Below are 10,610 nucleotides of genomic sequence, written 5' to 3'. Positions count from 1 at the left end.
AGGTTCTGGGCTGGTGACAAGCCTTCCTGAATGTGGCAGGTGCGCGGGCCCAGGCTCCGGGGCTGGCGGAGGCCAAGGAGGATCGTGGCGTCCAGACCCTTTAGGGTCTCTGTCCTCTGTATCACCCTCGCTCATGGAGGACATAGGCCAACTTGAGGGAAGATCAGAGAAGCAGCGAACTGACTAGCTCCGGGCCCGGAGGGCACCGTCTATGCAGGCGTGGGTCTCTGTCCCTAGCTGGGAACTACTCCTACCTGAGCCCAGGTCCTCGTGTCTCCCTCTGCCTCGGGCTCTGGGTGCAGCCTGATCACCTGCCTGTCCCTAACTGGCGGCCATCGAGTGCTCTCAGGTTTTGCTAGGTCAGGCCACTCTGGAGGTCCCGCAGGCCTCTAACGGCTCCTCAAGGTGAGGTCCTGGTGGGGGTGCACCATCAAAGCCTTTGCCAGGTGCCACCAACCTGCCCTCCAGAGTCTGCATGTGGCCTCCCGCTCCTGCAGCAGTGACGTCCTAGCCAGCACCTCTCACTCTGAGTCTGGTCCCCTGTGCTGACGCGAAGCATGACCGCTGGGTGTCTAGTTCCGCTTGCAGTTCTCTGCTGGCTGGCAGGATCACGCCGTCCCCTTCCACGAGATGTGCCGCGTGCCGCCTGTCTCTGGTCCTCATGGTTGGCCGACGAGCTGCGTTTGCAGACAAGAAAACAGCGTGGAAGTGGAACAGCCGCTCTGTCCTCCCGGTCTGGCCCGGAGAGGAGATGCCCTGAGGTGGCTGAGGCTAGCAGGTCTAAGGAGGCCTTAGCTTCCCTGTCTGCAACGCGGGGAGTGAGTTGGACAGGCTGGGAAAGTGGCTTTCAGACCCAGGAGCGTGAGCTCACACCAGCGTGTACCCGCAGCGTGCACTCCTCAGTGTGTACCCGCAACGTGCATTCCTCAGCGTGTACCTGCAGTGTTTGTCCGCAGTGTGCACCCTGTAGCGTGTACCTGCTCCGTGTACCTGCAGCGTGTAGAGCTTCCTCAGCAGAGCAGCTGGGCCACAGTCCCTTGCTTGTTCCCCTGGCCCAACTCACCCCTGCAGTACCATATCTGTGCAGGGTTAGAGCAGGTGCCCTTGGGACTCCTGGAGGAGGCTGCCTCAAGTCCTTGGGTGCCCAGGTTGGCCCCACAGTGGGCCTGAGCACCTGCTAGGGGCAGGGCTGCCAGGTCAGGGTGTGGAGACCAGGCCATGCTGCCCAGCCCTGCTCCTGGCTGGCTGGCTGGGGGAGACGCTCTCACCACTTCATGCTCCGTTGCATGGGCCAAGGAGTGGCAGCAGTGCCTGCTGGGTGTGCCCTTAGCCTCTCTCCCCATTCAGGCTCTCCCTCCTTTCAGCTTCTCCCCTGCTTCAGCCTCTCCCCTCCTCTAGCCTCTCCCCCTCCTTGGCTCCTGGCAGAGGTGGCGCTGTCTCCTTGCTATAGCCCTCCCTGGCCATGGGCGCCCTCCTCCCGGGGCCTTGCAGACATGGGCCTCTCTCCCCCTGCATCTTCACCCAGCCCCTAACAGCTGTGCCCCCCTCGGCTGCTAGGCTCACCCTCTGGGAGAAGGGGTGTGGTGAGGGCCAGGCGGGCCCCCGGGTCCCCCCTGCCCTGTCTCTCTGTCTCTGTCATCCCGTCTCTGGCTAGCGGTTGGCTGCCCCCCAGGCAGAGGGCCCGCCGCTCATGGCCGCCTCTCCCCCAGCATCATCAGCTGGCTCGTGCGGAGCTTCAAGTACGTGTTTGGCCTGCGCTTCGAGGTGAAGGGCCGGCAGAAGCTGGAGGTGGACCAGCCCTGCGTCATCGTCTCCAACCACCAGAGCATCCTGGACATGATGGGTGGGCCGGCCTGGCTGGGGGAGGCAGCGGGGGCCACGGCTGAGCTGGTGGCCCAGGGCAGTGGCGTTCTTGAACTGGGAGGGGGACTGTATACCCTGCAGCCTTGGCCTCCCTCGAGCCGCTGTGCTGGGAGTCAGGGACAGAGCTCCGAGGCCATGGGGCCACCAGGGAACCCTGGGGAGGCACGGCTCTGGCTAGGCCTTCTGCTCAGTTATGGCTTGGGGCTGGCCCCCTCCTTGGGGAGGGCCTGGCTGGCTGCTCAGGCTGCCCCTGCTCTCTGTCATTCTGTCACCTGTCTCGCTCTGTCTCCTCTCTGTCATTTTCTCTGCCCCATTCTCTCGTCTCATTCTCTTCCTGTATCTCTATCATTCCCTGTCTCCCACTCTCTCTGACTCGGTCTCACTGCCTGTCTCTCCGTCTCTGTCTCCCTCACTGCTGGCTGCTCAGGCCTCATGGAGATCCTCCCCCAGCGCTGCGTACAGATCGCCAAGCGGGAGCTGCTCTTCCTCGGGCCCGTGGGCCTCATCATGTACCTCGGGGGCGTCTTCTTCATCAACCGGCAGCGCTCCTCCACCGCCATGACGGTGATGGCTGACCTGGGCAAGCGCATGGTCCGTGAGAACGTGAGTGCCGGGCCGCGCCTCCTCCTGGTGCCTGTCTGTGGGGCTGGGCCCGGCCCGGTGCAGCCCAGACAGCTTGCTCTCTCCACAGCTCAAAGTGTGGATCTACCCTGAGGGCACCCGCAACGACAACGGGGACCTGCTGCCTTTTAAGAAGGGTGCCTTCTACCTGGCAGTGCAGGCCCAGGTAGGTGGGGCCGCCCTCCTGCCCTGGGCTGGGGCCTAGGTGGGGGAGAGGGTGGCCCAGGTTGGCCCAGGTGGAAGCCAGACTGGGGGCTGCTGGCATCAGGGACCTCCTGGCCCCCTCCTGGCCCCTCTCCCGCCTGGCCGTGGACACTGGCTCCTGCAGTCAAGCCAGAGGCGCTGGGCGCTCACCAGGCAGGGCGCGGGGGCAGGCCTGGGGCTCAGGTGGGGCCCCACCAGCTCCATCTCTGGACTTTGGGCTTGTCTGGCCCTTGGCCTCCAGGGGTGTCTGGGAAGGGAGGTGGGGGTGTACCGTCCATGGTGTGGGGTCTCCTGGCAGAGGAAGAGCTCCCCGCTCCCACTCCTGCCTCTCAGCTGGGGGGTATTTGTCAAGGGAAGCCGCCATCTTGGGTCGGGGCAGGGGTGTCACCCTCCTGACTGGGTTGTAGCAGGGCAAGGGTCACAGCCTCTCTCCTGCCCCCTCCCTTGTGACCAGTGTCCTGTCCCAGCCCTGTGCAAGGCTGTGAGCCCCCTCCCTGGGGGCTCCCTGAGAATGCCATGGAGTCCCAGGCTCTGACCCAGGCTCTGACAACGGAGGGCGGCCAGACAACGGAGGGCGGCCACCTGCCTAGGGCCTGGGCTGACCAGGGCCCTTTGCCTGTGGGTAGCGGTAGGGGATTAGAGAGAGGCAGCTGAGGCTACTCCCTGGCCCCCTCTGGGCCTGCAGATCTGCGTAGCGGTAGGGGATTAGAGAGAGGCAGCTGATGCTACTCCCTTGCCCCCTCAGGGCCTGCAGATCTGTGGCCCGGCTGGTGCTTCCCTCCCCGGCCCCTGAGCGCAGGTTAATGATTACCCCATGTGTCACTGTTACCTTGGATTTGACCCTGGTATCTTCCAGGAATGGCAGCAGGCCCCGCCCCCTCCCCTAGCTAAATAGGACAGGGTCCTGTCCCCTGGCTAGTTTTGTGACCCAGTTGGGAGGACAGCCATGAGTTATAGAAACACACTGCTAGCCCCGAAGGCTTCCTGGGGGAAATGATGTTCCAGTAAAGCTGTATGGGCTATGTTTACGACCGCTGGGCCCCCCAGGGCAGGATGGGGCTCCAGGCCAAGGGGTCAGCACGTTTGCGGCCTGAGACGGGGTGCCGGGGTGCCGTGAGGGCTGGCGTCAGCACGTTTGCGGCCTGAGACGGGGTGCCATGAGGGCTGGTGCCACGGGCTTGGCAGTGAGCCCCTGGGAGCTGCCTCCCTCAGGCCGCCGTCTCCCTGCCCCAGGTGCCAATCATCCCTGTGGTGTACTCCTCCTTCTCCTCCTTCTACGACACCAAGACGCAGCTCTTCACCACAGGTAGGGCCGCTCCACGCTGCCTAGCCAGCCTTGGGGCCCCTGGACCCTCCTTTCGGGTGGTCTCTGAGGGTCTCGGCCCACAGGAGTGCCCAGGGCATGGTGATGGGGAAGCCCGAGTTCATGCAGGCAGGCTCGGCCGTGCTCACAGCTGGCGACCCGAGCAAGGCTCTGCCACTGCTGGACTCCCCACCTGGGCCGAGGGCTGCCCGGACTCCAGGCAGGGTACCCACATCGGAACCTGGGTATTGCCCGAGAGCTGTGCGTCCCACCCCGAGCAAACCCGCCAAGGCCGGACTGGCCCAGGAGGACGCGCAGGGGAGAGGCAGCAGGTGGCCGGGGAGCGGGGAGGCTGGGGTGTGACGCCCACTGTCCCCACTGCAGGAACGGTCAAGGTGCGGGTACTGGACCCCATCCCCACGCGTGGCCTCTCTGTGGCAGACGTGCCTCAGCTCGTGGACACCTGCCACCAGGCCATGAGGCGCACCTTCCTCCACATTTCCAAGCGGCCCCAGGAGAACGGAGCTGTCGCGGGGCCTGTCACGCAGTCAGCCCAGTAGCCCAGGCCACATGGGGTCAGGACCCGGGTGGGCAAGGTGGGAGGCGGAGGCTAGAGAGGGGCAGAGGGGCCCCTCACCCAGCTGCCAAATATCACAGAGCGCAGCTCCCTGGCTCCCCGGCTCTCACTCGGGCCCCGGGAGCAGGACACAACCGCGGGCCCCGGTCCCTCAGGGAGTGCCAGTCCCCGGCTTCCAGGATCTGGCACTAGAGGAGCAGGCCGAGGCTGTGGCCTGCAGGTGGGCTGAGCCCAGGGCCTCAGGACGGCTGGGACCCGCGCCCGGCGCTCCCACCAGGCCCAGCTTTGGTCCTGCTGCCCAGGCCTGCCCGGTGCAGTCAGGTCTAGGCCATGGCCTGCATCAGGCTCAGGGCGAGGAGAGGCTCTGGGGACCAGGCCCAGAATGGGCCGCCGGCCCCGCTGCCCTCAAGGGCTGGCTGTGGGCAGCTCACGACTTTTATAAACCAACTCTCGAGAGCCTGGTGTGCTGTGGTCACTTACTGGGGGACAGAGCCTCAGGCCTCCGCCGGGTGCACCTCGCCTCCACAGGACCCCTTCTGCCACTGCCCCCTCCCAGGATAGGTACGTGACACTGGGTTGGGGAGTAGGGAGCCAGAGGGTGACCTTTGACCTCCGGCTGGGGTGGGGCTGCTTGTTTCAGCAGCCACCCCCCCCCGTCCCCAGAGCCCCACTCCCTGCCCGATGGGCCACCCTCCCCTCCCCAGCCTGCACGAGTACTGGGCCCACGAGGACACCAGCAGGTGGGGACACTGCCCTGTGCCCGGCCCCTCAGTTGACACACTGACAGCGGCCCAGGTGTCATTTTTATTCTAACAGAGAGGGAGGGCAGCCCATATTGTCTTCCAGCCTCACGCCATGCCCTGGAGAACCCCCGGCAAGGCCAGTCACGCAGGACCCCGTCCCTACTCCGTGCTTGAGTCCCAGGAACCTCTTGAGTTCGAAGAGACTGGGTGAGGCCCTTCCCGACCTTCCACTGAGGCAGGCTGGCTGTGGCCTCTGGGAGGGGTCGGGGCAGAGGGGCTGGCTCTGTCCAGCCTGGGCTGGCCGATCGGATGGGTCCTTAGGCTCTCCATGGCCAGAGATGGGGCCTGGGCCAGGCCAGTCACCGCTCCTTGCATGTGCCTAGGGGGTGCAGAGGTGAGGTCAGAGGTCACGTCTCCCTCCACTGTCCAGCTCCGCCTCAGCTGTCCGTCAGCGTGGGGGCCCCCAGGGAGCCCTGGCTGGGCGGTGGGCACTCACAGGACCCCAGCTGCTCCTCCAGGAAGGAGATCTGCTCACTCAGGGAGTCAATGCGGTCCAGCTGCTGGAAGGAGTGGGCCAGGAGGCTGCCTGGGTCCGGGAGCCCGTGCTCTGAGGCGCGCAAGGCCAGGCTGTGCAGTGGAGCCAGCGCCAGCTGCAGCTGCTGTAGGGGCCAGCGGGTGGGCAGGGCCTGTGAGAGCCTGGGCCAGCCTTCGCCCAGGACGCGAGAGGGACCTGCAGCTGCAGGGCTCCAGACATCCACTAGAGGGAGCTCTTGCATGAGCCCAGAGGCCTCAGGTTCAGATGGACTGGACGGACCCAGCAGCCTTGCCCTGTGGTGCCAATCGGCAAACTGGACCTTCTGAGGGGTCGCCCAGACTGGCAGGAGCACTGTCCTGGGTGGGCTCGATCTGTGGTCAGCACCTGCCTGGGCTGGGGAGTGGCAGAGAAGCCTCCATACACACCCTGTGGACCCCCAATCATCCCCAGGGTGCAAATCAGGCCCAGAAGGCTGTAGGCCTCACCCCTGCCAGCTTCTGCTGTTGGCAAGAGGCCCGGGGACTCCCCCACACACAGCCGCACCTGCTCCAGCACGTCCACCCTTGACCGCAGCCTCTCCACCTCCTCCTTCACTGCACTGTCCATTCCTGGGGGCAGACCCAGGGGCTGAGTCAGGACGGGCAGCTCCCCACCCCCCATGCCCCCCACCCACTCTTGGGGTCCCGCTCCAGTGTTGGGACAGAGCCCAGGAGGTCAGGCCCAGGCCTGGGCAGCCCAGCTGTCCACCAGGGCTGGCCCGCAGGGCTCGGGCTGTGGGCCCCGGGGCTCCAGGTGAAAGCAGCCCTGCCCCTGGGTGCAGGTCCTGCTGCGCGGGGCGGGCCGTGCCGAGGTCCGTGCTGCGCGCCTGCTGTCGGGCTGCCGACGGCGCATTATTACTCACGGTACGAGTTTGAAGTGTCACAGCGCGTACCAAAAGTAATAATGGCCCGTCACCAGCGGAGGCCGGAGTCTGCAGGCTGCCGGAGCTGGGACGAGGCAGGACTCTGGCGTGGGGTCCTTCCATCTTCTTGGCCGAGTGAGGCCCCCCCAGGCAGCTCCCCCCAGGGCTCCCTCCTCAGGCTGGAGTGTGGCCCCAGGACGCCCCGAAGGCCCTTAGAGGGCATGGTGCTCCCTGCCATGCTGCTGCCCGAATCAGGGAGGCTAGAGGTTGGGCTTACCTGCTGTGGGGCTTGGGGCCACCCTGTGGGGCCCTCCAGTGGGCAGGCAGAATGTCCCATCTGCAGATGGGCTGTGCCCCTCCCAGCATTGGCACCAAAAGCTGCCTGCGGTGTTGATGCAGCGCTGGGGACAGCCACCACCCCAGGTGTGACACTCGTCCACGTCTGCAGGGAGTGGGGTCAGAGGGCAGAGTGGGGTAGTGCCCATGCTAGCTCCTAGGCCCACCCGTCAGGGAGCTCCCCAGAGCCCACAACACCCCCAGGCCCAGTGGGAGGGCGGAGCCAGCCTCACCTTCCTGGCAGGCATCCCCCTGCCATCCTGCAGGGCAGCGGCAATGACCTGGGTGGACACAACTCCCTCCGTTCTGGCAGGGCGGCTGGCATGGTGCTGTGGGGAGATGCCCATCACCCACTCAGGAGGGTCCCCGAGGAGGGAGGGGTGCTCTGCCACAAGAAGGGACCAGGTTCAGGGACAGTGGGAAGGTGGGGGTGCTTCGTAGGGTGGCCCTCACCTGCTCTGCAGGTCCCCGGGGGCCTTTCGGTCCTCTTCCAGCCAGGGCAGCAGGCATAGCGGGGCCTGGTGGGGGCTAGCCCAGGGCTGCGGCGGTAGGCGGTCTTGTAGATGGTTCTGTGGGTGGAGGCTGGCTCAGAGGGGCCCAGTGCACCAGGGGCCTGGGCTCTCTCCAGACGTGGACATGGGCACCCCACCCTCCTGCCAGCTTCTGGGCACCCAGAGCCATCACAGACAAGGCCACCCCTCCCCTAGAGGAGTGACCCCCGGGGACAGCACTGCAGAGTCACACAAGCTGTCCCCACAGGGCATCTGGTGTTGACCGGGGCCCTGGGTGGGTGGGAGGCCCTGGCTGTGCCTGGCATGGGGCAGCGGCAGTGCCCAGGCCTATGTACTCGCAAACCCATCAGCCTCCTGTCAGAGCAGCTGGGTCTAGCGGGGAGCAGTCCCTGGAGCCAGCTGCAGCCAGATGGTGCCCTGGGTCGTGTCCTCCTCCTCCAGCCTGGGCTCCACCCCAGCCCAGCCCCACCTCAAGCGAGGCTGGGCTCCCTGCATTTAAGAGCTGGGGCCATGGGCCCCTCACACCAGCACATGAGGCTGTTGGGACACCTTGGGGTCACCATCTGTGCCTGTCGGCATTATTGTGGGGAAGGGTGCCGGAGTCCAGGGACGGGGCAGGACACCCGAGGAAGTGTCGGGGTCAGGCACCACGTCCGCTGGGGGAGGACTTGTGGCGTGAGTACCCAGAGGTGGAGGGAAGGATGGGGTCCCACCGAAATGGGGGTGCCAGAGGAGGACCAGCCTTCAGAAGGCACCAGGACTGAGGATGCAGACCAGCGCTGGGTGGCCACGTAGCCAGTGCTCAGGCTGCCCGCCAGGATGCGTACCTCTCCCTACCCCACTTCAGGGCCACTGCCCCCTCAGGCCCGGTTTGCCACCCTGAGGTCCTGGGGACGGGGCCCTCACCTGTAGGTGCTGCAGGCCCGGTGCCCATCACAGGTGGTCAGGAAAGGCTGGTACACACGCTGCATGAAGGACTCCGAGACGGGTCCCCCTGTGACCCCAACGGCACACACCCCGCGGCTGTGGGTGGGGTACGCTAAGGGTCAGCCGGGGCCCCAGCACCGGGACCAACCCAAAGAAGTCAAAAATGGGGGAAAGGGCTCCCCACTGTTACCTTGTGCAAGTCCCATAAGCGAACCGCCCCCAGGGCTGGCTCCTGGCCCTTACCCTGTCCCCCGGCACCCGATGGCCCAAGTCCTGGCTCACCCAGGTCGGTAGACGTGCTCGGTGCCACCTGCCGCCAGCGCCAGAGACAGGAGCAGCAGCCCCTGGGAGCCCCACATGGCCTGCGTCTCGGTGGGGCAGCCTTCTCCAGTGGCCTGGGCACACAACACGGCCTATGAGCCCCCTGCAGGACCCCTCCAGCCCGGGCCTCTGGTGGAGTCGCCCTTGGCCTCACGCTGCTTGCCCATCTCGGCCGCTCTGCCACGGCCTACCTACCGTGGGGAGGCTCCCCCAGCCCCCAGTCACCTCTACCAGCCACCAACAGCCAGGTGGGGCTCCAGGAGGGCAGCACCGTCCGGCCCCAGGGGCAGGAGGCGCCTGGAGGCACCCATGGTTCCAGGAAGCAGGGGTGGGCAGTATCTGGGCCAGACCCCTCCCTGGCTGCTTTTAGGACCTGGCAAAGCAGTGGGAGCTTGCAGACGGCGTCAGTGGGCAGAGCTGAGACCCAGCCAGCCGGGGCCTGGGGCGGCCCTGGACGTCAGCCTCCTTGGCTGTGAGTTCCATCCGAGTGCATGTGCCTGGCACTCTGTGAGGTACACAGGGAGGGCCATGATGGGTGCTTGCGTTCTCAGGTGTGGGCGCTGCCTAGAGGGTCCGTCCGGGTCTGGAATATCTGCCAACGCTCCCTGAGGCCTGGCTGCTGGCTGCACACCGGATCGCTAGGGTGGGGTGGGGAAACTTCCCAGGAATACTGTAAATCCTAGCCCAGAGCCGCAGGTCTGCAATGCTGTGGCCACTGGGGGTGGGCCTGTGCAGGTCAGGGGCGCTGGCTCCCCCATCCCCCACCGGCCTCCTGCATGTCCCCAGGCCTCTCACAGGTCACGCTCCCTCGCGGCTGCCCAGGCTGTGCATACACAGCAGGGAGGAGTCAGGGCACGGGTGGTGGAGCCCAGGTAAGGCTGCCCTCTGGGACCACTTTCCTTAGACACCACCCGGGTTTTGGGCCTCTCCTTGGCGTGACAGTGTCCCCTGCTGGGGGTGGTCCTTCCTATCCTCCTGTTCTGTCCCAGTAGGGGCTGCAGGTGTGGGCCTGGTTTGGGGGCAAGGGGGCCCCGACTGGTCAGGGCCAGCTCTGGGGTGGGCCCCGGGGAGGCACTGCTGGTGCAGGCAGGTGTGCTCAGTGTGGGGCACAGGTGGCACTGGGGGGGGGAGGGAAAGCTGGGGTGTCAGGCTCCTGTGGTCTGAGCACTGAGGCGAAGGAAGGGGGCCACAAGGAAGGGCAGACTTCCTGAGTCCCACTGTCAGCAGGGCAGGAGGGAGCCTGTCCAGGGCTCAGCCCCGCTCTGTGCTGGGCGGGCGAAACCTCATTTCCCTCTGGTGTCACAGCCAGGCAGGGGGCTGTCCTTGTCCCCACCGGGTGTTACCACCTGTCCCTGCTGCCCTTCTCCCCTCCCCAGCTGCCTAGCCTGCACCCTGGGGTCCCATCCTGGGGCTCCCTGGAGAGGAGGTGGGCCCAAGGGGAGGGGCCTGACGCCCCAGGTTACTGACCTGGATCCCCTCTCCCACTAGGAGGCGATGTTTGGGAATTTGGGACCCACGGGGGTGGGAGGGTGGGGGACTTCGCGGCAGAGTGAGACAGGAAAAGCCAGCCTTACTCAGGGGCGCCCCCTCCACTGCCCGCCCTCGGCCTCCCGGGCTGGCTCCGTGGGGGTGGCTGGACAGCGCTGGAGTGTCTGGGCTCCCAAGGCCCTGAGTCAGGCCCTGGGGATCTGCAGGGCCCTGATGGGGTGAGGGGCTCTGCCGTCCCCGCGGCCCTCGCGCGGCTCGGCCCGGTCGCCCCCGCCCCCA

General features: G+C 66.3%; 2 protein-coding genes across 7 annotated transcripts in view; one reads left to right on the top strand and one right to left on the bottom strand.

The window, feature by feature from the left end:
• Positions 1 to 1,709: 1,709 nt before the first annotated feature.
• Positions 1,710 to 5,024, top strand: AGPAT2 (1-acylglycerol-3-phosphate O-acyltransferase 2; the record flags this gene model as incomplete). Its single annotated transcript, XM_014582061.1, is given in 5 exon segments — positions 1,710 to 1,843; positions 2,291 to 2,466; positions 2,555 to 2,650; positions 3,922 to 3,994; positions 4,376 to 5,024. Coding segments are annotated over 5 exon segments (655 nt in total), but the record flags the coding sequence as incomplete, so codon positions are not given.
• A 335-nt stretch (positions 5,025 to 5,359) lies between these two features.
• EGFL7 (EGF like domain multiple 7) overlaps positions 5,360 to 10,610 on the bottom strand; it is a 13,350-nt gene continuing 8,099 nt past the window's right edge. For 2 of the 6 annotated variants that reach the window (XM_027766271.1, XM_006163349.3), the window contains exons 3-9: positions 8,805 to 8,917; positions 8,502 to 8,618; positions 7,537 to 7,652; positions 7,317 to 7,412; positions 7,025 to 7,189; positions 6,390 to 6,454; positions 5,360 to 5,690 (exon numbers count right to left, since the gene is read on the bottom strand). In XM_027766271.1, the coding sequence (XP_027622072.1) occupies positions 5,373 to 5,690; positions 6,390 to 6,454; positions 7,025 to 7,189; positions 7,317 to 7,412; positions 7,537 to 7,652; positions 8,502 to 8,618; positions 8,805 to 8,917 (990 nt within the window). In that variant the 3' untranslated portion in view covers positions 5,360 to 5,372. Of the gene's footprint in view, positions 5,691 to 5,807; positions 6,240 to 6,389; positions 6,455 to 7,024; positions 7,190 to 7,316; positions 7,413 to 7,536; positions 7,653 to 8,501; positions 8,619 to 8,765; positions 8,918 to 10,610 lie in introns of those variants that run through there. The other 4 variants (XM_006163350.3, XM_006163353.3, XM_006163351.3 and 1 more) reach the window with 4 other exon arrangements.

Source organism: Tupaia chinensis, unplaced genomic scaffold (assembly GCF_000334495.1).
Source record: "Tupaia chinensis unplaced genomic scaffold, TupChi_1.0 Scaffold142100_1, whole genome shotgun sequence".
In the NCBI taxonomy this organism is placed as follows: domain Eukaryota; kingdom Metazoa; phylum Chordata; class Mammalia; order Scandentia; family Tupaiidae; genus Tupaia; species Tupaia belangeri.
This window is presented reverse-complemented; position numbering and strand designations above follow the sequence as displayed.